Raw genomic sequence first — 24,049 nt, forward strand, 5'->3', positions numbered from 1 at the left:
GTTATACTAATAAACCAGCAAAGGAGATACAATTTAATCATAAAAATAATTTAATCCAAGACAATGAAGAAAAATAGGAAAAAGGGAATAAAGAACAGGTAGGATGAATAGAAAACAAATAATATATAATCCCAATATCAACATAATATTAAATTTAAATGGTCTAAATACTTCAATTAAAAGGCAGAGATGTGAGATTGGTTAAAAAGGCAAGATGCAAATCTATTCAAACTACTGGGGACCAACTTTATATATAAGGACACAAATAGGTAAAAATAATGGGATAAAAAATAGATATATCATGGTAACACAAATCAAAAACAGTCTGGGGAATGTATTAATATCAGACAAAATAGATTACAGAGCAAAGAATATTACCAGGGATAAAAAGTGTCATTTAATTTTGATAAAATGATCAATTTATCAAGAGGCTATAACAATCGTAAATGTTTATGTCCCTACTAACAGAGCTTGCAAACACATGTAGAGAAGCTGATAGAATTGCAAGGAGAAATAAATAAGTATACAATTATAGTTGGAGATTTTGACACCCTTCTCTCAATAATTGGTAGGATAAGCGGACCAAAAATCAGTAAGATATAGAAGATTCAAACAAAACTATCAACCAACTTGACCTAATTGACATTTATAGAACACCCCATGTAACAACAGCTGAATACATATTCTTTTCATATGCACATAAAACATTTAGCAGGATAGACCATAGTCTGGGTCATTATAAAGTACAGATATGTTTAATAGAATTCAAGTCATACAAAGTATATTCTCTGATCAATGGAATTGAATTAGAAATCAACAACAGAAAGATCTCTTGAAAATCCACAATTATTTGAAAACTAAGCTATACACTTCTAAATACTTCACATGTCAAAGAATAAATGAAAAGGGAACTTAGGAACTATTTAGAACTAAATGAACATGAAAAACACCACATTCAAAATTTGTGGAATGCAACTAAAGTTGAACTTAGGAAGAAATTTATAGCACTGAACATTCATATTTGAAAAAAAGAAAGCCTTCAATCATTGACCTGAGAGCTCTCATCTTAAGAAGAAACTTGAAAAGGAAGGCCAAATGAAACTCTAAAGTAAGTAGAAGAAAGGAAATATCAAAAATCAGAGTAAGCCAGACATGGTGGTGCACGCCCATCATCCTAGCTGCTCAGGAGGCTGAGACAAGAAGAACACTTGTGCCAAGGAGTTTGAAGTTGCACTGAGCTATGATTGTGCCACTGCACTCCAGCCTGGGTGACACAGGGAGACCCTGTCTCAAAATAATAATAATAATAATAATAATAATAATAATAATAATAGAATCAGAGTAGCTATCAGTGACAGAAAAAAAAAGAAAACAATGCAGACGATTGATGAAACCAAAAGTTGGCTTGAGAAAACAAATAGAATTATGAAACCTCTAACTATACTGATAAGGAAAAAAGAGAGAAGACCCAAATTATCAGTATCAGGAATGAGAAGAGTGGCATCAATACATATTTTATAGGTAGTAAAAGGACAGTAAGGACTGCTATGAACATCTTTATGCCAATAATTCAACTTATACAAAATGGACAAATTCCTTGGAAGACATAAACTGCCAAAGCTCACTTAAGAAAAAATAGGTAACCAGAATAGCTCTATATCTACGAAAGAAAGTGAATTTGTAGTTTTAAAAACTTTCCAGCCGGGCGCGGTGGCTCATGCCTGTAATCCCTGCACTTTGGGAAGCCGAGGTGGGTGGATCACGAGGTCAGGAGATCGAGACCATCCTGGCTAACACGGTGAAACCCCGTCTCTACTATAAATACAAAAATTAGCCAGGTGTGGTGGCTGGCACCTGTAGTCCCAGCTACTCGGGAGCCTGAGGCAGGAGAATGGCGTGAACACGGGAGGCGGAGCTTGCAGTGAGCCGAGATCTTGCCACTGCTCTCCAGCCTGGGTGACAGAGCGAGACTCTGTCTCAAAAAACAAAAACAAAAACAAAAAAAACTTTCCAACAAAGAAACTCCATGTCTAGACGGCTTCACTTGGGAATTCTACCATTTAAGAGAGAAATTCTATACAAATTCTCCCAGAAAATTGAAGAGAAATAATACTTTCCAACTCATTCTAGAAGGTCAGTATTACTCTGATACCAAAACTAGACAGACTTTACAAAGAAAGAAAAGTAGTGACTAATGTTATTATGAATGTATATATAAAAATTCTTTTTTTTTTTTTTTTTTTTTTTTTTTTGAGACGGAGTCTCGCTCTGTCGCCCAGGCTGGAGTGCAGTGGCCGGGTCTCAGCTCACTGCAAGCTCCGCCTCCCGGGTTCACGCCATTCTCCTGCCTCAGCCTCCGGAGTAGCTGGGACTACAGGCGCCCGCCACCTCGCCCGGCTAGTTTTTTGTATTTTTAGTAGAGACGGGGTTTCACCATGTTAGCCAGGATGGTCTCGATCTCCTGACCTTGTGATCCGCCCGTCTCGGCCTCCCAAAGTGCTGGGATTACAGGCTTGAGCCACCGCGCCCGGCCAAAAATTCTTAATAAAATTTTAGCAGATTGAATCTGGCAATATTTTTAAAAGATAATATATCACGGCCAAGTTAGTTTATCCCAAGAATTTGTTAGGTTTACTAGTAGAAAAATCAATGCAATTCAACATAATAGTAAACTTTTTTTTTTTATGAGACAGAGTCTCGCTCTGTCGCCCAGGCTGGAGTGCAGTGGCACAATCTCGGCTCACTGCAAGCTCCGCCTCCCGGGTTCACGCCATTCTCCTGCCTCAGCCTCCTGAGTAGCTGGGACTACAGGCGCCCGCCACCTTGCCCGGCTAGTTTTTTGTATTTTTAGTAGAGATGGGGTTTCACTATGTTAGCCAGGATGGTCTCGAACTCCTGACCTCGTGATCCGCCCGCCCCGGCCTCCCAAAGTGCTGGGATTACAGACGTGAGCCACTGCGCCCAGCCAACATAATAGTAAACTTAAGAAGAAAAACCATATGATCATCTCAGTAGGTACAGAAAAAACATTTGGCAAAATTGAATGTTTATTCCTGACAAAAATTCTCAGGAATAGAAGGAAACTTAAAATCTTGTGAAGGGTATTCATTAAAAAAAAAAAAAATACCAAAAGCCTAATACTTAATGTTGAATGACTGACTGCTTTCCCCCTCTCTGATAAAAAATAAAGCAAAGATGTCTACTCTCACCACTTCTATACAGCATTATACCGGAGGCTCTAAACAGTGCAACAAGACAAAAAAAGAAATAATGGGCTCCTAGAATGAAAGAAAATGATAAACTGTCTTTATTCACCGATGACATGATCTTCTATATATAAATTCAGTGGAATTCACAGAACAACTACTAGAAATAAGCAAATTTAGCAAAGTCTCAGGATACCAAATCAAAATACAGAAATTACTAGTATTTGGCTGGGCTCAGTGGCTCACACCTGTAATCTCAGTACTTTGGGAGGCCGAGGCAGGTAGATTGCTTGAGCCCATGAGTTCAAGACCAGCCTGGGCAACATGGCGAAATCCCATCCAGTCTGGGTGAAAGAGGGATACCCCGTCTCCAAAAAAAAAAAAAATTAATTGGCCAGGCACAGTGGCTCACACCTGTAATCCCAGCACTTTGGGAGGCCAAGGCAGGTGGATCACGAGGTTAGGAGTTCAAGACCAGCCTGGCCAAGATGGTGAAACCCTGTCTCTACTAAAAGTAAAAAATTAGCGGGGTGTGGTGGTGGGCTCCTGTAATCCCAGCTGCTCAGAAGGCTGAGGCAGAGAATTGCTTGAACCCAGGAGGCAGAGGGTGCAGTGTATCGAGATCGTGCCACTGCACTCCAGCCTGGGTGACAGAGCAAGACTCCATCTCAAAAAAAAAAAAATAATAATTGTACTTCTATATACTAATGGCAAATAATCAGAAATTGAAATTTAAACACTCTTTACAATAGCATCAAAAACTATTAAATACTTAGGAATAAGTCTGACAAGAGATGTTCAAGACCTGTACACTAGAAACTGCAAAACATGACTGGGCGCTGTGGCTCAAGCCTGTAATCCCAGCACTTTGAGAGGCTGAGGCGGGCAGATTGCTTGAGCCCAGTTTGAGACCAGCCTGGGCAAAATGGCAAAACCATATCTCTACAAAAAAATACAAAAATGGCTGGGCGCAGTGGCTCACGTCTGTAATCTCAGCACTTTGGGAGGCCGAGGTGGGCAGATCACCTGACGTCAAGAGTTCAAAACCAGCCTGACCAACATGAAGAAACCCCACCTCTACTGAAAAAAAATACAAAATTAGCCAGGTGTGGTGGCACATGCCTGTAATCCCAGCTACTTGGGAGGCTGAGGAATCACTTCAACCCAGGAGGTGGAGGTTGAGGTGAGCTGAGATCACGCCATTGCACTCCAGCCTGGGCAACAAGAACGAAACTCTGTCTCAAAAAAAAAAAAAAATTAAAAGTTAGCCAGGCATGTTGGCAGGCCCCTATAGTCCCAGCTACTTGGGAGTCTGAGGCAGGGGGATCGCTTGAGCCCAGGAAGTCAAGGCTGCAGTGGGCCATGATTGTGCCACTGCGCTCCAGCCTGGGTGACAGAGCAAGACCGTGTCTCAAAGAAGAGGATAAAAGAAAAAAAAAAAAGAAAAGAAACTACAAAACACTGCAAGAGAAATCATTAAAGGAGATCTAAATAAATGAAGAGATATATAATCTTCATGGGTGAGAAAGCACAATATTGACAAAATGTCAAATCTCTCCCAAATTATAGATTCAATGTAATTGCAATCCAAAGTTCAGCAGGCTCTTCTGTAGAATTTGACAAGCTGATTTTAAACTTTATATGGAAATGCAAGACAAAAAACAACACAAAACACCCAAAAACCTAGACTAGCCAAAACAGCCCTTTTTTTGACACAGAGTCTCATTCTGTTACCCAGGCTGGAGCACAGTGGCACAATCATGCCTCATTGCAGCTTCGAATTTCTGGGCTCAAGGGATTTTCCTGCCTCAGCCTCCTGAGTAGCTGGGACTGCAAGTGCATGCCACCACACCAGGCTAATTTTTTCAATTTTTTGCAGAGATGGGGTCTCTTTGTGCTGCCCAGGGTGGTCTCAAACTCCGGGGTTCAAGAAATCCTGGCACCTTGGCCTCCCAAAGCACTGAAATTACAAGCCTGAGCCACTGTGCCCAACCAACAACTGACAGAGAAGAACCAAGTTAGAAGACATACATTACCTGAATTCAAGAGTTATTATAAATCTACAGAAATCAAGATATTTTGAAATTGACATTAAGATTGATGAATAAAATACATTAATGTAATATGAGAGAGTCCAGAAACATACTCAGATATATTTGGTCAGTTGATTTTTGGCAAAGGTACAAAGGCAATTCAGAGTAGAAAAAACATTTTTTAATAGTGCTGTCCGGGCACAGTGGCTCACACCTGTAATCCCAACACTTTGCAGGGCCAAGGTAGGCAGATCACCTGAGGTCAGGATTTCAAGACCAGCCTGGCCAACATGATGAAACCCCGTCTCTACTAAAAATAAAAAAAATTAGCTGGGTGTGGTGGTGGGCGCCTGTAATAAATCCCAGCTACTCAGGAAGCTGAGGCAAGAGAATCGCTTGAACCCAGGAGGTGCAGGTTGCAGTGAGCTGAGATTGCACCATTGCACTCCAGCCTGGGCAACAACAGGGAAACTGTCTCCAAAAAAAAAAAAAAAAGAAAAGAAAGAGAAAAAGTGCTGGAGTAATGGGAAAACCATACGTTTTTAAAAATAGACTTCAGGCTGGGTGAGGTGGCTTATGCCTGTAATCCCAGCACTTTGGGAGGCCAAGGCGGGTGGATCACAAGGTCAGGGGTTCAAGACCAGCCTGGCCAAGATGGTGAAACCCCATCTCTACTAAAAATACAAAAAATTAGCTGGGCATGGTGGCAGGAGCCTGTAATCCCAGCTACTCGGGAGGCTGAGGCAGGGGAATTGCTTGAACCCGGGAGGTGGAGGTTGCAGTGAGTCGAGATCACGCAACTGCACTCCAGCCTGGGTGACAGGGCGAGACTCTGTCTCTAAATAAATAAATACATAAATAAAACTAAAAATAGACTTCAATTCATACCTTGTACCATATAGAAAAATTAATGAAGATGGATAGCAGACAAAAATGTAAAACCTAAAAATATGAAACTTCTGGAAGAAAATAAAGGAGAAAATCTTTTTGGTCTAGGATTGGGCCCAAATTTCTTAGATATAAACACACAGGCTGGGTGTGGTGGCTCACACCTGTAATCCCAGCACTTTAAGAGTCCGAGGCAGGTGGATCCCTGAGGTCAGGAGTTTGAGACCAGCCTGGCCAACATGGAGAAACCCCGTCTCTACTAAAAATACAAAAAAAATTTAGCCGGGCATGGTGGCGGGCACCTATAATCCCAACTACTCGAGAAGCTGAGGCAGGAGAACCACTTGAACCTGGGAGGTGGAGGTTGCAGTGAGCCAAGATTGCACCATTGCACTCCAGCCTGAATGACAAGAGCGAAACTCTGTCTCAAAAAAAAAAAAAAAAAAAAAAAACAAAACAGCACACACAATAGTGATTTATAAAAGCAAAAATTTGACTTAGACTTCATCAAAATTAAAAGCTTCTGCTTTTGAAAGACACTTTAAGAGAATGAAAAGACAAGACAATATATATGGATTTATTTACTAGTATAAATATATATATACTATATATGTGTGTATACATTTATACTATATATGTGTGTATATATTATATATGTGTATATATACATATATTATATATATATACAGTCCTATGCCACATAACATTTAAGTCAAGGACAGATTGCAGACAGTCAGTGGTCTCATAAGATTATAGTGTCATATTTTTACTGTACCTTTTCTATGTTTAGATATGTTTATTTATTTTTGAGACAGAGTCTCACTATGTCACCCAGGCTGGAGTGCAGTGGCACGATCTTGGCTCACTGCAACCTCTACCTCCTAGGTTCAAGTAATTCTTATGCCACAGCCTCCTGAGTAGCTGGGATTACAGGCATGCACCACCATGCCCAGCTAGAGATAGGGTTTCATCATGTTGGTCAGGCTTGCCTCAAACTCCTGGCCTCAAGTGATTTATCTGCCTTAGCCTCCTAAAGTGCTACAATTGCAGATCTGAGCCACGAGCCTGGCCCAGATACGTTTAGATACACAAATACTTATCATTGTGTTATAATTGCCTATGGTATTCAGTACAGTAACATGCTATTGATGTTGGTAGCCTAGAAGCAATAAGCCATACCATACAGCCTAGGTGTATAGCAGGCTACATCATCTAGGTTTATGTAAGTTTACTCTAGGATGTTCCCTCAAGGATGAAATCACATAATGACACATTTCTCAGAAAGTATCCCCACCATTAAGCCATACAAGACTGTATATAAACCCTCCCATCTACATAATTAGAAAGGAAATTTTTAAACAGTCCCAAAATTTGAACAAAGACTTCACCAAAGAAAATATATGGACAGCAAATGAAAAAAGCACTCAAAATCATTAGTCATTGGGGATATTAAAATTAAAACTACAATGAGATAATGCAACAGACGTAATAGAATAGCTAAAATTTAAAAGACTGCCTATGGAGAATCGCTTGAACCTGGGAGGCGGAGGTTGCGGTGAGCCAAGATCGCGCCATTATACTCCAGCCTGGGCAACAAGAGCGAAACTCCATCCCAAAAAAAAAAAAAAAAAAAGTCTGCCTATACCTGGACTAGGTGAAGAAGTAGAGGAACTGGAACTTTCATATGCTGCTGTTAAGAACATAAAACATACAATCACATTGCCAGTGTCTTAAAAAGTGAAACATACATATACCAAATTACCCAGCCATTTCACTCCTGTGTGTTTACCCAAGAAAATGAAAGTATATGTCCACAGAAAGACTTTTATTTTATTTTATTTATTTTATTTTATTTTAGACAGGGTCTCACTCTGTTGCCCAGGCTGGTCTCAAACTCCTGGGCTCAAGTGATCCTCCCACCTCAGCCTCTTGAGTAACTAGGACTACAGGTACATGCCACCACAACCAGTTAATTTTTTTTTATTTTTGTATTTTTTGTAGAGACAGAGTCTCACTATGTTACCCAGGCTGATCTCAAACACCTGACCTCAAGTGATCCTCCTGCCTTAGCCTCCCAAAGCATTGGGATTACAGGCATGAGCCACTGAACCCAGCCTAAAGTCTTATACGTGAATGTTCATAACAGCTCAATTTGTAACAGCCAGAAACTGAAAACAACGCAAATGTCCATCGACAAGTGAACAAATATTGGCATACCCATGCAATGGAATACTACTTGGCAATAAAAAGGAATGAACTACTGATTTTACAACATGATTAAATCTAAAATTATGATGCTGAGTTAAAGAAGCTAGACAAAAAAGTATATACTGTATAATTCCATTGACATAAAATGGTAGAAAAATACAGAGATCTATAGTGGTAGAAAGCAGATCAGTAATGGCTTGGGAATGACAGGAGGGACAGAAGATCTTTTAAAAAAGAAGAGGGTTCATTTAATATTTTTGGAGGTACACCTTCTCCTCCTCCTCCTTTTTTGGCCTAAGGTAAGTTAGGGAATACTTGGCTACCAACTGTTCTGTCCTAGAATGAATGAGGAGGATGGTGTTCATTGTAGGCCATCACTTAACCCTCTCTTTTTTCTGTTCCATGTCACATGTCCGCCTTTCATACCTGCAGCCATCTAGTCCAAAATCTCTAGCCTTTTCCAGAAGAATCCCTTTTTGGATCTATTTTCCATGCAACATAGAGGCTTAGACTGCCTCTATCTTGATTCATCAGTCACTATTTCTCCATTGCTTTCTTCCCTCTAAAAACGTTGAACTTAACGACAGTCCCTGCCTCAATTCTCTTTGTTATGGATGTAGGCTTTTCAAAATTTTATATTATTTTAATAAATGTAATTGGGAGGAAGAGATGATACGCATAGCTGCTTAGTTTGTCACTTTGAACAAAAAGTTTTCAAATTGCATTTTAAATGACTACTCTGGCTCTTGAATGGAGAATGGATTTGATAGTGGGGACAAGAATGAATGAAGTGATATTAGGAGACAGTTGCAATAATCCAAGTAAAGGGTACTGGTCGCTTGGCCTAAAGTGGTAGAAGTGGAAATGGAGAAAAGTGCGTGGTGTGGAGAGTTATTCAAAATATAAAATTGACACGAGTGGGTTATGAATTGGACATGGGGAAAGAAAAAAAAAAAAAAGATGTTTGCCCAGCATCCTTACTCGCCAGTGGTTATAGTCACTAAGATAGGGACTGAAAGAGGACAAGATTTCTGGTAGAAAATCATTAATATAGTTTTAGAGCTACTGAGCTTGTATCATTGATACATCCAAATGAAGAAGTCAAGAAGGCTCATGCTGTATGAATTCAGAGGTGAGGTCTAAGAAGAAGACATGTATTAGGGAGTTACTGATGGACAATGAGCCAAGCTGAATGGATGAAATCTCTTAGAAAATGATTATGAATAAGAAGAGGAATGGGTTGTAGTATACTGTTAAAAAAAAAAAAAAAAAATAGGCACATATGCCTCTTGCCAAATTTGCATGACTCTGCAATGTGATTTTGTCTCCCACTAAAAGGTGGAGTTTATTTCTCCACCCTTGGAGTCTGAACTGGCCTTGTGTCTTATTCTGACCAATAGAATATGGTGAAAGTGATGAGTGGGAATCTGAGCCTAGAAGTCAAGAGAACTGGCAGCTTCTGCTCTTGCCCTTGAGACCACCATGTTAAGAAACCTAGATTAACCCTGTGAGAAGGTAAACGACAATGAGACAAAGGCTTAGCCAATAGCCACCACCAACACCCATACATGAGACTAAAGTCGTAGATTACTGAGGCCCCAGTCAGCCACCAGACAAGGTCATGAGTGACCACAGATAGGGGCAGTAGAAGCCCTCAGCCAAGCCAACCTCAACTTGCTACCCCATAGAATCATGATCAAATAAAATATTTGCCACTTTATAGACTCTAAGTTTATTTGTTTTTTGTTTTTAGACAGAGTCTTGCTCTGTCACCCAGGCTGGAGTGCAGTGGCACGATCTTGGCTCACTGCAATCTCCACCTCCTGGGTTCTAAACAATTCTGTCTCAGCCTCCCGAGTAGCTGGGATTACAGGTGCATACCACCACACCCAGCTAATTTTTGTATTTTTTAGTAGAGACAGCATTTCACCGTGTTGGCCAGGCTATTCTCGAACTCCTGACCTCATGTGATTTGCCCGCCTTGGCCTCCCAAAATGCTGGGATTACATTTAGCCACTAAGTTTCAAAGTTGTTTGTTATGTAGTGATAGACCACTGATGCAGTAGCTGAGGAGTCTTGAGAAACTCCAATATTTAAATATTCAGTAGAGAAATGTAAATTGACATACACACACAAAAAAAGGTAGTCAGAACCAGGAAGAAAATCAGAAAGGTATAATGTCACAGAAGCAAGATATAGACCCACAGAAACAAAGCAAAGTGTTCACAGAATAAAGGAATGCAATGTGTCAAATATAGCTGAAAGGTCAAATAAGATGAGATAAAAAGGTACTTTTGGATTTAATGACATGAAGGTTGTGGTCACACAGTGACAACTGGGGCAGAGGGAAAACTTACAAGCTCAGCTCTGGATAAATAGAGTTTGAGATGTCTATGGGATATTTAAGTATATTTGTCCAGCATGTAGTTAGATAATATATGACCTGAAGCTCAGTTTAGGGCCAGTAAGCATAAAGGTGGTCGATAAAACTGTTAGTGTAAATGAGATCATCAGGGAGACCATGTCGATGGGTGGGAAGGGATCTTAGTGCACAGCAAGGTTTTACAATGTGAGCACAGGCAGAAAACACACAAAGAAGCTCATGAAGAGGAGAACTGGGAGAATGAGGTTCATGAAAGACAAAAGTGTTTCAAAAAGAAACAAGAAAGGCCAGGCATGGTGGCTCATGCCTGTAATCCCAACACTTTGGGAGGCCAAGGTAGGAGGATCATTTGAGCCTAGGAGTTCAAGACTAGCCGGGGCAACACAGGAAGGCCTCATCTCTGCAAAAATACAAATAAAAAAATTACCCAGGCATGGTGGCAAACACTGTAGTCCCAGCTATTCCAGTAGCTGAGGCGGGAGGATAGCTTAAGCCTGGGAGGTCGAAACTGCAGTGAGCTGTGATGGTGCCACTGCACTCCAGCCTGGGCCACACAGCAAGACCCTGCTGATGCAGCCTAAGTGAGTCCTAAAGTGGACCTTAGTTCACTGGGTTCTTGGTTTTGCCCAGGAAATAATTTAAGGGCAAGCCAAGGGTGGAAGAAAACAGCTTTGTTGAAGAGGCAGTGTTACAGCTCTGTGACTGCTCCTGCAAAGCAGGGCTACCCATTAGGCAGAGGGTAGCAACTCAGGGCATTTTGCAGTCATAGTTATACTCATTTTTACTTGCATGCAGATTAAGGGATGGTTTATGCAGAAATTTCTAGGGAAGGGGTAGTAACCATTGGGTCATTTCTATGGAAAGGGGTGGTAACTACCAAGTGTTGCCATGGCAATAGTAAATTGACATGGCACACAGTGGGCATATCTGATTGAAAGCTGCTTTTGTCCTGGCCCTGTTTTAGCTAGTTCTCAATCTGGTCCAGTGTCCAAACCCCACGTCTCGTGTCTAGTCCTGCCTCCTACCTCACCATCTCAAAAAAAGAAAAGGCGGGGTGCAGTGGCTCATGCCTGTAATCAATCCCAGCACTTTGGGAGGCGGAGGCTGGCGGATCACGAGGTCAGGAAATCGAGACCATCCTGCCTAACACGGTGAAACCCTGTCTCTACTAAAAATACAAAAAAATTAGCCGGACGTGGTGGTGGGCGCCTGTAGTCCCAGCTACTCGGCAGGCTGAGGCGGGACAATGGCGTAAACCCGGGAGGCGGAGCTTGCAGTAAACCGACATCGCGTCACTGCACTCCGGACTGGGCGACCGAGCAAGACTCCGTCTCAAAAAAAAGGGGGGGGAGGGGGAATGAGAAGTAATTATGTCAAATGCAGTAGAAAAATCTCCTAAGGCAAGAAGCAGAAGGTCCCCTCTCACCGCTCTGAATCTGACACTATTTGCCAGAGCAGTTTCAGCAGTGCGGTGCGAAGCCAGCAAGGGCATGCTGAGCAATGATGAAAATTAGAATATGGATGCCCACATGTAGAGACTCTTGGTGCTGAGGACAGGGCAAAAAAGGGCACTTTTGAGGACCATGTGCTTTGTTTTCTATTTCATTTTGTTTTGAGACTGACTTAAGTTTATTAAATTGAGGGGAAACACCCCAGTGGAATGTTTTTCCAACATTTGCTTTCCCCAGCTTTTATGAAAAGTCCTTCAACTTGTGTTTAGTTTTAACTATATCACCTTTCATGTCACTTTATAACTGGGTACAATCCCCAGGTTTATTTGCTTTTAGGTTAGTTGATTCTCAATTGAGTGGGGGTGGGGCAGGGCCTTTTTCTCACAGCTATCTTCAAGTCACAGTCAGAGGAAGTATCTAGTACTTCAAGAGTTCCCAAACAGCACTAAGAAAAAAAGCCAAATTCCCTGGTCAAATAAATTTGAGAAAGGCTACATTAAAAAAAAAAAAAATCTCCCTCTGAGAAACTGACAAAGTATATTAGCATATTAAAGCCTCTGAGACATTCTACATTAAACAAAAAACTCTGTTTAACAGTTTAACAAACAAACTAATTTCCCCCAGGGGGAATGCTTTTTTCTCTGCATGTTAATAACATGCCAGAATTTTCACTTATCACCAGTTTAGGAAACCCTGATGTAGCTGATTGATTCTACCTACGGATTCCTTTTGGGTTTTACAATAGAGAGATTCTTCTCCATCTTATCTCTAGATTTAGGGATTCCTGTTACCTCAGGGACTTGGAACCCTCCCTAGACTATTTACAGTCAAGAATGGTGATAACATCACCAGTTATTACCTTAAGATCCCCTTTGGAACACCAGGGTCAGCGGGTACTCAACAAAATATTAGGCTGAGGGCAAGGATGATTGAGGAGAGTTCAGCAAGAGACATCTTTAACTAAGGGTAACAAAATTCCCAGTCCGTGAAAGGACTGGAAAGTTATTAAACACTTTCCTAGAAGGATATGAGTTGGTGGCAGGATCCAGGTGCCTCCCTACATGTCTGCAGGAAGCCATCAACTAAACTACAATGACTCTTTAAGATACAAAATTGGGAATGGTAACATATTTTGAAGTTCTGTTGAAATAAAAAATCATGATATTAATGCCCATGGAAATGAAAGGGCGATCAACACTACGGGTTGAAAAGGGGGAAATTGTAGAGCACAGATGTGTTCGTGTGGCAGTGTGCTGTCTCTAGCAATACTCAGAGAAGAGAGAGAACAATGAAATTCTGATTGACCCCAGTGTGAGCCCAGTTGAGGTTCAGCTGCCAACCTTCTCTTTCACATCTTATGAAAGTCATTATTTAAGCTTTAAGCACAGCCAACTTTTTTTTTTTTGAGACACAGTCTCGCTCTGTCGCCTAGGACAGAGTGCAGTAGTGACATAATCTCAGCTCATTGGAGCCTCCACCTCCAGGCTCAAACGGTTATCCTGCCTCAGCCTTCCGAGTAGCTGGAATTACAGGAGTGGCCCACCATGCCCAGCTAATTTTTGTATTTTTAATAGAGACAGGGTTTCACCATATTGCCCAGGCTGGTCTTGAACTCCTGGCCTCAAGTGATCCACCTGCCTTGGCCTCCCAAAGTGCTGGGATTACAGGCGTCAGCCACAGTGCCCAACCCAATCAACCTTTTTAAAAATAAATATTTAAAAAATTGCTATTTCACATATATGCTGGTATTTACATTTATCCACACATCAAGAATTGGAAGATAATAATCATTTCCACGAAGCCTACAATAACAATATTTTGGCTCCAGGCTCCCTCTACTGTCTTTGAAATAATAAACAAACATTTTATGGCACCATCCTGACTAGATTCCAATATTTATGAAAGTCAAAACAAACACAATCTCATGCAATAATAAAGGATATCCTTAGTATGATAATCAGGAAGTTCAATACTTGAAGAAAGTTGAAAAAATATGAACTACTTAATAAAATATTAATATAAATAAAGCCATATGAAGTTGCCATTATTTGACCATTTTTTATTCACAAATGGTAATTTCATATGGTTTGACCTAATATATGAACGTTTAATTGTCAAAGAATAGTAGGGTATGTGTGTGTTTTGTGTGTGTGTGTGGGGGGGTGTGTTGCAGGAAAGATTGTTGCTTTTAATAAATAAATATCTATTATTAAATTCCCTAAATGCATTGGTTAATTTACATGATGTTTCTTGACAAATATTAACTACAGGATATGTTAAGTCCATGTGTCATAGGAATATATGTATTATAATTTGTGTTTAGAAGAAAAAATCTGCCTTCAGATTAATAAATGTGAAAATACAAAATGTTTCACATGAAAAGGTAAATGAAAGAAATGCAGCAAAGCCATATGCTTACAAGAGGAAAGCTGGAAATAAAATAGTTAACATTTTAACTGTGAGAGAAGGAAGTAGGGCAATTTGCATAGACTTCAAACAATCTCACACTGTTGAGAAAACCAGCAAATCCTGGAAAGAATTAGAGGTAAAAGCCAAAGTCAATATACTTCAAATACCCTGGGTATTTCACAGTAACTAACAAGAAAGCATCTTCTGGGTAAGTTCACACTTTGCACGAAATAAATATTAATTCCGTTGTTGGTAGTTTTCCAGAAAGTTAATATTTTACAGTTCAGAAATTTGGTTTCTTAAATTTGCCTTTGAAGCTCGAAGAATGCCTTTTGAAGTTGTTTTCATAGTCCTAGGAATTGAGTCTAAAAATGAAAGATGCCACCAAAGATTTGTTTGCAAACTTGTTCATCAAAACTGTATTTTTACAGTTACTGTTCACCAATTAAATCTTATGTCTGGCATAGTGCCTGGTATATACTAAGTACTCAACAAATATTTTTGAAACAATGAGTTACATAAGAAAAGTTGAAAATTTTCAAATTGGGGACTGTTTGAATAAATTATGGATAAATATTATACAGCCATTAAAAATGTTTTGAGACAAATACATTTGGGAAATGTTTAAGGGGGAAAGTTAAGCAAAAAAGGATGCTAGCACTGTGTACACATCTAATGCAAATTTTATAAAGTATATATATATATATACATGCACAAAGAGGATAGAAGGAAAAATACAATTATTGATTGAGGTTATTACTCAGTGGTAAAATTCTGGATGGTTTTAATTTTTTCTTTTGTGTTTCTCTATATTCGTTTTATAATCAGAAAAACACTAAAACTGATTTAAACATTTTTAACATAAGGCACTGCTAACATTCAGATTTGTAATAAAAATGAGTCCATTAAAAATCAGGGAGTTAGCCGGGCATGGTAGCTCACGCCATGTAATCCCAGCACCTTGGGAGGCCAAAGTGGGTGAACTGCTTGCACCCAGGAGTTTGAGACCAGACTACACAACACAGCGAGACCTTGTCTCTATAAAAAAAGAAGAAGAAAAAAAAATTAGCCGGGGGCAGTGGCCTGTGCCTGTAGTCCTAGCTACTCAGGAGGCTGAGGGATACAGAGGTTGCAGTGAGCTGAGATAAGGCCACTGCACTCCAGCTTTCCAGCCCGGGCTACAGAGCAACACTCTGTTTAAAAAAAAAATCAGGGAGTTTAATGAAACATAGTTGTGGGATGATTCAATATTTATATAAGACTGGCTCTTCCTCTCCACTTTGTTAGAACAAACTCTCGCTAGACAGACACTTTCGGTAATTTATTCAGTGGTGTAAATATACAGGCCAGGGCTAAACTGTGCTTTATTTTTGAGTATAGCACCAATAATAACTTCTGCACAAAAGTTAGGTGAATTATTTCTCAGGTTATACAAATAAAGATGAAATGTAGTGCTTTTTCATCAGAGAAGCAAAGTAATCATCATGGGTTCAAATAGGCACTGGGCCAGGCACTTTACCTAATGATCTTTAATTCTTACAGCTATCCTGAAAGTAGTTTTATTTATATACAGAATATTATGGTAGAAGTAATAATAATATCTGAGTTGTTGAGGAATTGTCATGTGCCAGGCTCTGTGTCAGGGGCTTTATTTTCTCTCATTCCATGTTCTGAGCTACAGGGGCAGGTAGTGCACATATTTCCACTTGGCACTTGAAGACCTTGAGGCCCAAGGTGGAAGCCAGATCGCTCTAACCACTCGTCGATGTGGAGAAAATACTTTTATTCTCCAAGATCATAAATCTTGTATATACATACACACACACACACACACACACACACACACACACAGGGTCTCACTTTGTTGCCCAGGTTAGAATGCAGTGGCGCAATCAAGGCTCACTACAACTTCGAACCCCCCACCCCACCCGACCCGTGCCACCATGCCCAGTTATTATATTTTTTGTGGAGACAGGGTTTCGCCATGTTGCCCAAGCTGGTCTCAAACACCTGAGCTCAAGCGATCCGCACACCTCGGCCTCCCAAAATGCTGGGATTGCCGGATGCGGTGGCTCACGCCTGTAATCCCAGCACTTTGGGAGGCCAAGCTGGGCGAATCACGAGGTCAGGAGATCGAGACCATCCTGGCTAACACGGTGAAACCTCGTCTCCACTAAAAATAAAAAAAAAATTAGCCAGGTGTGGTGGCGGGTGCCTGTTATCCCAGCTATCCGGGAGGCTGAGGCAGGAGAATGGCATAAACCCAGGAGGCGGAGCTTGCAGTGAGCCTTGATGGCGCCACTGCACTCCAGCCTGAGCGACAGAACGAGACTCTGTCTCAAAACAAAACAAAAAAAAAGTGGTGGGATTACAAGTGTGAGCCACCGTGCCCGGCCCATTAATCCATTTTTGCTCCCTTTCAGGAGCAATAAGTAAACATTAAAAACACTGCATTCTACAAATGAACTTGAGCTTTTCTGTTAGGGGGAAGAAGAGTAGGTAGAGACAGTTTAATCAAATTTGACGTTTTCTTACACTTCCTTGTAGTAGATCAATGGGAATAACCAGTCAGCCATTACCCATTCATCAGTACTAAGCAAATTCAGCAAAACTAATGTTTTCAAAGGTGTTGATCAAGACATACCCTTTGCCTTGTTTGAATGAAAAGTCCTCAATCAAACAAGACATTTTCTAGTAAGGGTGTTCCTGTAATAGAGGAGGCAGTGGTCTGCTATGTCCTTATCAAACTAAGGATGTATTTGTCAATGACTCCACTGGGCTGTTTTCAAAAACTTCCATTCTGGCATTTTTCCTTTGCCTCCTACCTATCATCAAGGGCTCACAGGAGATTTAAAGAATGAACAGATGACTAAGAGAATTAAAAAATAACCATGTCTCTGTATTCTTTTGGTTCCGGAAATGGTCCAGCTGGTTCTATTTTTATTATAATAATAAAATTTGCCATTTACTAAGCATCTTCTACATATCAGAGCTTTACATATTTTTATGTCATTTTAGCTTCACAACCATCTACCAAGGTACATATCCTCAACGGGTACCAATTCCAGAGATTAAATAGGGAGTACACCTGATATTATGTGTCTACCATGTGAAAGTCGAATCCAGATTTGAGTCCAACAAACAGGCGTCCTTCAAAACACGTTGCCTAGCAACAAATTGATTCTAGTTACTTCCGGCATCCCAAGTGGAGAAAAATAACCAATTCCTTCCTAGAAGCCAAGCTTGAGGGACCTTTAGAATTCTGTAACAGAAAAGCTCCCCACCCTCTTCTGTGACCCAAGCAGTTACTTAAACACTAATACCTCCCATTGGCTGGCGTGGCAGAGCAGCAGCTCCGGCGCTAGAGGGAACCTGGGCTGCTCTCGTTGCGGGAAGAGCTGGGTCTCTGGTTCAAATCACTTGAATCTGACTTCTGGGAAAACTGGCGTCCAGGGACTCCCCCCGGAGACCCATAATCTTCTTGGGGCGACCTCAGGTTGGGGGACTAAGTCCTGCAGGGGACACTTGTTCATCCACAACCAGGGACACCCATCTCTCCCAACTCGAGACTTCTTTTTACTCCCCAAGTTTAAAACTCTGAGGCCACCCCGCCCCCTTCCCTGTCCCTCGCTTAGAATCAGGTATGAACACCGACATTCCAACCCTCTTTCCTTCTTCGGCGCTCTTGAAGGTAACCGGTGCGCGTGCGCACGTCAATCCGAGGGTGTGTGCGCCCAGTTTCCGGCGCCGCGGGACACCCACGACCGCGGGGCTGTCCCTCAGCCCGGCCGCCCGCCCCGCCCCGCCCCCCCGGACCCGCCTCCCAGCCCCGCCCCGGGCCCTCCTCGCCCCGCCCGCTCCGTCCCGCGCCCTCCACCGCCCTCCGGCCTGGGCCCGCCTCCACCCAGCCTCTCCGTGGCTCCCCGGGCTGCCCCCGCCTCCGCCCCCGCCCCCGCCCCCTCCCCCGCCGTCGCCCCATCCCCCCAGCCCCCACCCTCGGCTGCTGCCCGAGCTTCCTCCACACGCCGTGCAGTCTCCACGGCGACGCGGCGTCCCAGACTCGGAGCCCAGAGCCCAGCGCGAGCAGCTAGCCGGGCTGGCTCTCGGTGTCTGCCCTTCGGATGGTCGGCTGGAGAGAGCCGCCAGCTGGTAAGACACTCCGAGGCAAAGACCCGTCTCCCTCTCCCCAGCCCCGTGTGCAGCCTGACCCAGCCCCCACAGCAGACCACCCCCAGACCCGGCGCCCGAGCCTGCGGACTGCTCTACCGCTTCTGGTTCGGGCTCTGGGCCCCGCGGCTGCCAGGCGCCGCCGGGAAGGGAGGATGCGTGCGGCTGGGGTGCGCCTGGCTCGCGGCACCCTCCTCCCGCCATGGTCGGAAGAGGTGAGGAATAGCTGTTCGGGTCTACGCGGGTGTGGAGATAACTGGGCGATTCTGACAGGCTTGTCTACACCACCATGCTTTGACCTGCCGGTTCACACGCACCAACTCCTTCCCGGCAAATAACGAGGATGGCCCAGCTCATCCCAGGGCTTCCCGCCCCCTCCGTCAGTCCTTGCCCTTGCCGGGAATTATTTTACTTATTTTTGGAAAATTAGTGAAGACATCACTACTAGCTAGATGTAACTTGCTAGCCATACAAATTTTGATGTAATTTGGACAAATCATTTATATTCCCGGGACTTGTTCTCATCTTATGCGATGATGAAGTTGACTTGAAACTTCCAAAGTGTTGAGATTGTTGTCTTTTGACTACTCAAACTACTCTACACTGAGCCCTTGTAGCATTTAAAGTAACACATGGTATAATGATCAATTTATTGTTTGGCATAGGTGTCTTGGCTGAATCTATTTTTGCCGCAGGAGAACCCCAGGAAGTCGCTTTTTAAAAATCTGAAAAGGACACTGGACATGTCTTTTAATAGGTTTCATTTTTCTAAAAATCAAATGCAATGATCCCCAAATCCAACTTGTTATTTTTTAATTTTTATTTGTTTTTGTGAATTGAAATTGTCTTGGTTTTTGTAATCTCTGGAAAACAACAATAACAACAGCATTTCTCTTTAAGTGTCAAGAGTTTTCCAGAGCTGAATTCCAGCATCTCTGTAGGCATTTCACTGCACCCACTCCAGAATTCCAGAGCTTTCCACGTACGCTCACCGGTTGAGCCACATCCTCACTGTTTTCTCCCCTCTTTGCCCCATCCAGTTTCAGCATTTAGAACTGGCTTCATTTGTGACAGTTCACCTTCAGGACTGGCCTCCCTCGGCTGTAAATATTAACAATAGTATAGGAGGAGTTATAGTAATTGTAGTTCTAGCAGGAGATGAGTGCTACTATTATTATTTATTAGTAGCTAATTATTTTAATCCTTGCAATTTGACTCTATGAATAGGTGGTATTTTTATCCACACTTTATAGTTGAGGAACGGAATCACAGAGAGGTTAAGGAATTTGCTCAAGGTCACACAATTTGCTGGGATTTAGACATAGACAACCTGACTCCAGAGTCTGGAATCCTAGCACTATATTACGCTGTAAAGGAAATATATAAAATTTATATTTAGTCACTTTAAAGAATGAATGTAAGTGATGGATGATCCTTGACACCATTGGTATACACATTTGAAGCTATGCCATGAAATATTGTTCCTGCATCATGTAATGTTCCCCCACCAAGCTCCCTGAGGATAGAAGATAGTGCTTAATCAGCTCTGTCTCTCCTTCTTACCAGAGTTGCAGGGCCTGAGTGTGTAGCTAGCTAGCTATTCATTCTGTCTTTGCCTATTAGACTACAAGGTAGCTTAGAAAAACCAGTAGCACAAAACAGTAAAATACTTGCATAAGTGGGATGAAGAAAAAACATGTAATGTCTTCCAATATTACAAGATAAATCTAAAATAAAAATTTTTTGAAATCTGAATTTTAAATGTTGGTAGTTCATTTTATAAAAGCTGTGTTTTTTTGTTTGTTTTTTGTTTTGTTTTGTTTTTCCTGAAGTCTGTGGAGTGTGGAGTCCAAATAATACCAATTGGGGAGGTTCAGAATCTTGTGGCCTCTGGTTGTATGACTCCTAAACTACAATTTCTAAATCTTGTGGCTAATCTGTTAATCCTACAAAGGCAGTCTGGTCCCCAGGCAAGAAGAGGGTTTGCTTTGGGAAAGAGTGGTTATCATCTTTGTTTCAGTGTTAACTGTAAACTGATTTCTTCCCAAAGTTAGTTTGGCCTATGCCTGGGAATGAACAAGGGCAGCTAGGAGGTTACAAGCAAGATGGAGTCAGGTCAGATCTCTGTCACTGTCATAATTTTATCACTGTTACAATCTTTGCAAAGGCAATTTCACCTCTGTTCTTCCAGTTCTGCCTCCACTGCCTGCTGACTCTCCTTAGGTATCTCCAGTCCATGAGCCCAAAAGAAAGAATTTGATTGATCCTGGTAATCACTATTCCTCAGTTTGGATAGTATGGGAAATTACACTGTAGTCCCTTAGAGGGAAGCATTTTTTACAGTACTTTGAAGCTTGCTCTGTCACATACATATAAGAAGTTAGTACCCACTTCAACTATAAGATTCTGAACTTCTCAGAGTATCTTCATCTTTGTGTCCCCAGAGCTTAGCACAGTTATATCTGACATGTAGTAGGTGCTCATCAAATGTCTAGTATTGTATTATTTATTGTCTTTTTTTTTTTAGAGACAGAGTCCCACTCTCTTGCCCAGGCTGGAGGACAGTGGCACAGTCATAGCTCACTGTAACCTCAAGCTCCTGGGCTCAAGCCATCCCCCGACCTCAGCCTCTTGAGTAGCTGGGACTACAGGCACACACCACCATGCCTGGCTAATTAATGTTTTATACAGGCATAGTTTTGCTATGTTGCCCAGGCTGTTGTCGACCTCCTATCTTCAAGCTATCCTCCGGCCTTGACCTCCCAAAGTGTTGGGATTAGAGGTGTGAGCCACGACATCTGACCCAAATACCTGTTTTAAATAGACATTGAATAGTGCATGAAAATTTGGAACTATCATAAACTGTGCTGTTCCCATTGCCACAAAGACTGTTAAAAGATACCAGCTTTATATGTGTTCTAAATTAGTCTGCTTTTTCCCTGGAGTTACTGATCTTTCTAAACAACGGTCAGTACTTATACGGTTTAGGTAGTTTTTGAAATTAATTAAAAGCCCTCAGAGATAATCTGCTTGTCTCAATCACAGTAAAGGCCCATTTTTGCTTCCGTAAGCAATTTTAATCATCCCCATAGGACATCTTTCCAAACTTTTCTTTTAAATAAAATATTGAATTGTTTCAACAGTGTCCTTCCTATATGCCAGGCTCTGCTGAACACTTTACCCAGATTTAATTCCATTTAATCCTTGTAATAATCCACCAAAGGTGGCACCATGGTGATCCCCATTTTTCAGATGGAAGAATGGAAGCTTAAAGAAGTTAAATGACTTGTCCAGGCTCACCTGGGAAGTGACTGGAACTGGGATGTGAATCTAGTCCCTTTCACTCAAGAGCCCCATCTTTTTTTTTTTTTTTGAGATGAAGTCTCACTTTGTCACCCAGGCTGGAGGGCAGTGGCACGATCTCCGCTAATTGCAACCTTCACCTTCACCTCCCAGGTTCAAGCAATTCTGCCTCAGCCTCCCGAGTAGCTGGGACTACAGGTGCGCACCACCACGCCGAACCAAATTTTTTTTTTTTTTTTGTATTTTTAGTAGAGAGGGGGCTTCATCGTGTTAGCCAGAATGGTCTCCATCTCCTGACCTCGTGATCCGCCTGCCTCAGCCTCCCAAAGTGCTGGGATTACAGGCATGAGCCACCATGCCCATCCCAAGAGCCCCATCTTTTGAGTATTATTCTGTACTGTCTCCCAAGGAATTCAATGTAATGAAAGGAGATGAAATGGACATTTCCTAGCTAATGATAAAGCCAGACCTAGCAGAGCATGGGTCTCCATCAAGGACTGGGATCTGTCCATCCTACGTTTTCACCAGGTGAAAATGCGAGGAGAATTATATGCACGAATGTTTCATCTAGGTGAAGAGTGGAATGTTGCAATCCCTGAAGATCCTAGAGCTAAAAAGGAAAGAACTGCTCTAAATATAAAGGTGGGCCAGCACGGTGGCTCACGCCTGCAATCCCAGCACTTTGGGAGACCCAGGCAGGAGGATCGCTTAAGGGCCAGGAGTTCGAGACCAGCTTGGCCAACAAAGTGAGACCCTGTCTCTTCAAAAATAAAAAATAAAAAAAATAGCTGGATGTGGTCGTGCACACCTGTGGTCTCAGATACTCAGGAGGCTGAGGTGGGAGGATTGCTTGAGCCCAGGTGATCGAGGCTGCAGTGAGTCATGATCATACCACCACACTCCAGCCTGGGTGACAGAGCGAGACTCTGTCTCAATAATAATATTGTTAATAAATATAAATTTGATGCTCTATGGGACACACAGGTACCCACGGGATTGTGGAACTCTGTGAAGTGAAAGTGTCTCTCAGGGGAGATCGTGTTAGATTTCTTTTGTTAAGGCCTTATTTAGTTCATTATTGCTTTGTTTCCTCTTTGGAGCTTTACTGCCCTAGATAATCAGAGGAAAATCTTTCATTTATCCTAGAATTTGGTCTTCCACCACTGTGTTTCCCCAAAAGATGCTGTGCTGTTCCGATAGACTTTAGTTCTCTGTGAGCCTCTTGGAGAGCTAATCAAATTAACATATGTAATGTCTGGCTAGGTCAGGGTTTCCCAGAAAGCAAAGCCTGAGGCAAATTTTATATACAGCTGCTTTATTCAGGAGCATAAGTCAATGTAAGGGACTTGGATTTTAAAAAAGTAAAAATTTAATATGAAATAATGACGCTTCCCTTTTATTGTCCATAGTCTTGGCCCTGAATTTTATATTCCAGAAATCCCTCAGTAGGTAATAATTATGATAATTTTTAAATTCTGGTTTGGGCGTGGGAACAGTGTTGGAAGGGTGAACAAGTGAGTTGTTACTTAGGAAAATTTTAAGTGTGGCCACTCCCATACTTGAAAAAAAACCTTGAGTTTATTTTTCTCTTAACTATGAGAATGAAATTTATCCAGATATATAAAAGGCTACCTTATAGGAAAATCAGTCCTATGATCAGGTAACTTAGGTAAAAATTCATAGAAAAAACATTGTACCCTTATATTAATAAACACATGAGAACTTATGAGGTGAGGATTATATTTTAAAATCAAAAGTCATTTCTATATGTATTTAAATAATACTTTATTAAAAATACCATATTTTGAAATACTGTGGAAGAATTTCTTCTTGTTCTGGTCACATGTACTCTAAAAGGTGTTTTGTTGTTGTTGTTGTTTGAGACAGTCTCGCTCTGTTGCCCAGGCTGGAGTGCAATGGCGCAATCTTGGCTCACTGCAACCTCTGCCTCCCAGGTTCAAGCTATTCTCATGTCTCAGCCTCCCAAGTAGCTGTGATCAC

General features: G+C 41.7%; 1 protein-coding gene across 11 annotated transcripts in view; it reads left to right on the forward strand.

Annotated features, from left to right (window-relative positions):
• ERICH2 (glutamate rich 2) overlaps positions 1-24,049 on the forward strand; it is a 56,696-nt gene that overhangs the window by 11,423 nt on the left and 21,224 nt on the right. For 5 of the 11 annotated variants that reach the window (XR_012421208.1, XM_045367244.3, XM_045367247.3 and 2 more), the window contains exon 1: positions 18,635-18,960. The exons of 1 other annotated variant lie outside the window; for it this stretch is intronic. Coding sequence is in view for 4 of the 10 variants with exons in the window: in XM_045367239.3 (XP_045223174.3) it covers positions 18,700-18,960 (261 nt within the window). In the remaining 6 variants the exon portion in view is untranslated. Of the gene's footprint in view, positions 1-14,767; positions 14,787-17,916; positions 18,961-24,049 lie in introns of those variants that run through there. 5 more of the 11 variants (XM_045367237.2, XM_045367238.2, XM_045367246.2 and 2 more) reach the window with 3 other exon arrangements.

The sequence above is a fragment of the Macaca fascicularis genome, chromosome 12, assembly GCF_037993035.2.
Source record: "Macaca fascicularis isolate 582-1 chromosome 12, T2T-MFA8v1.1".
Lineage (NCBI taxonomy): Eukaryota > Metazoa > Chordata > Mammalia > Primates > Cercopithecidae > Macaca > Macaca fascicularis.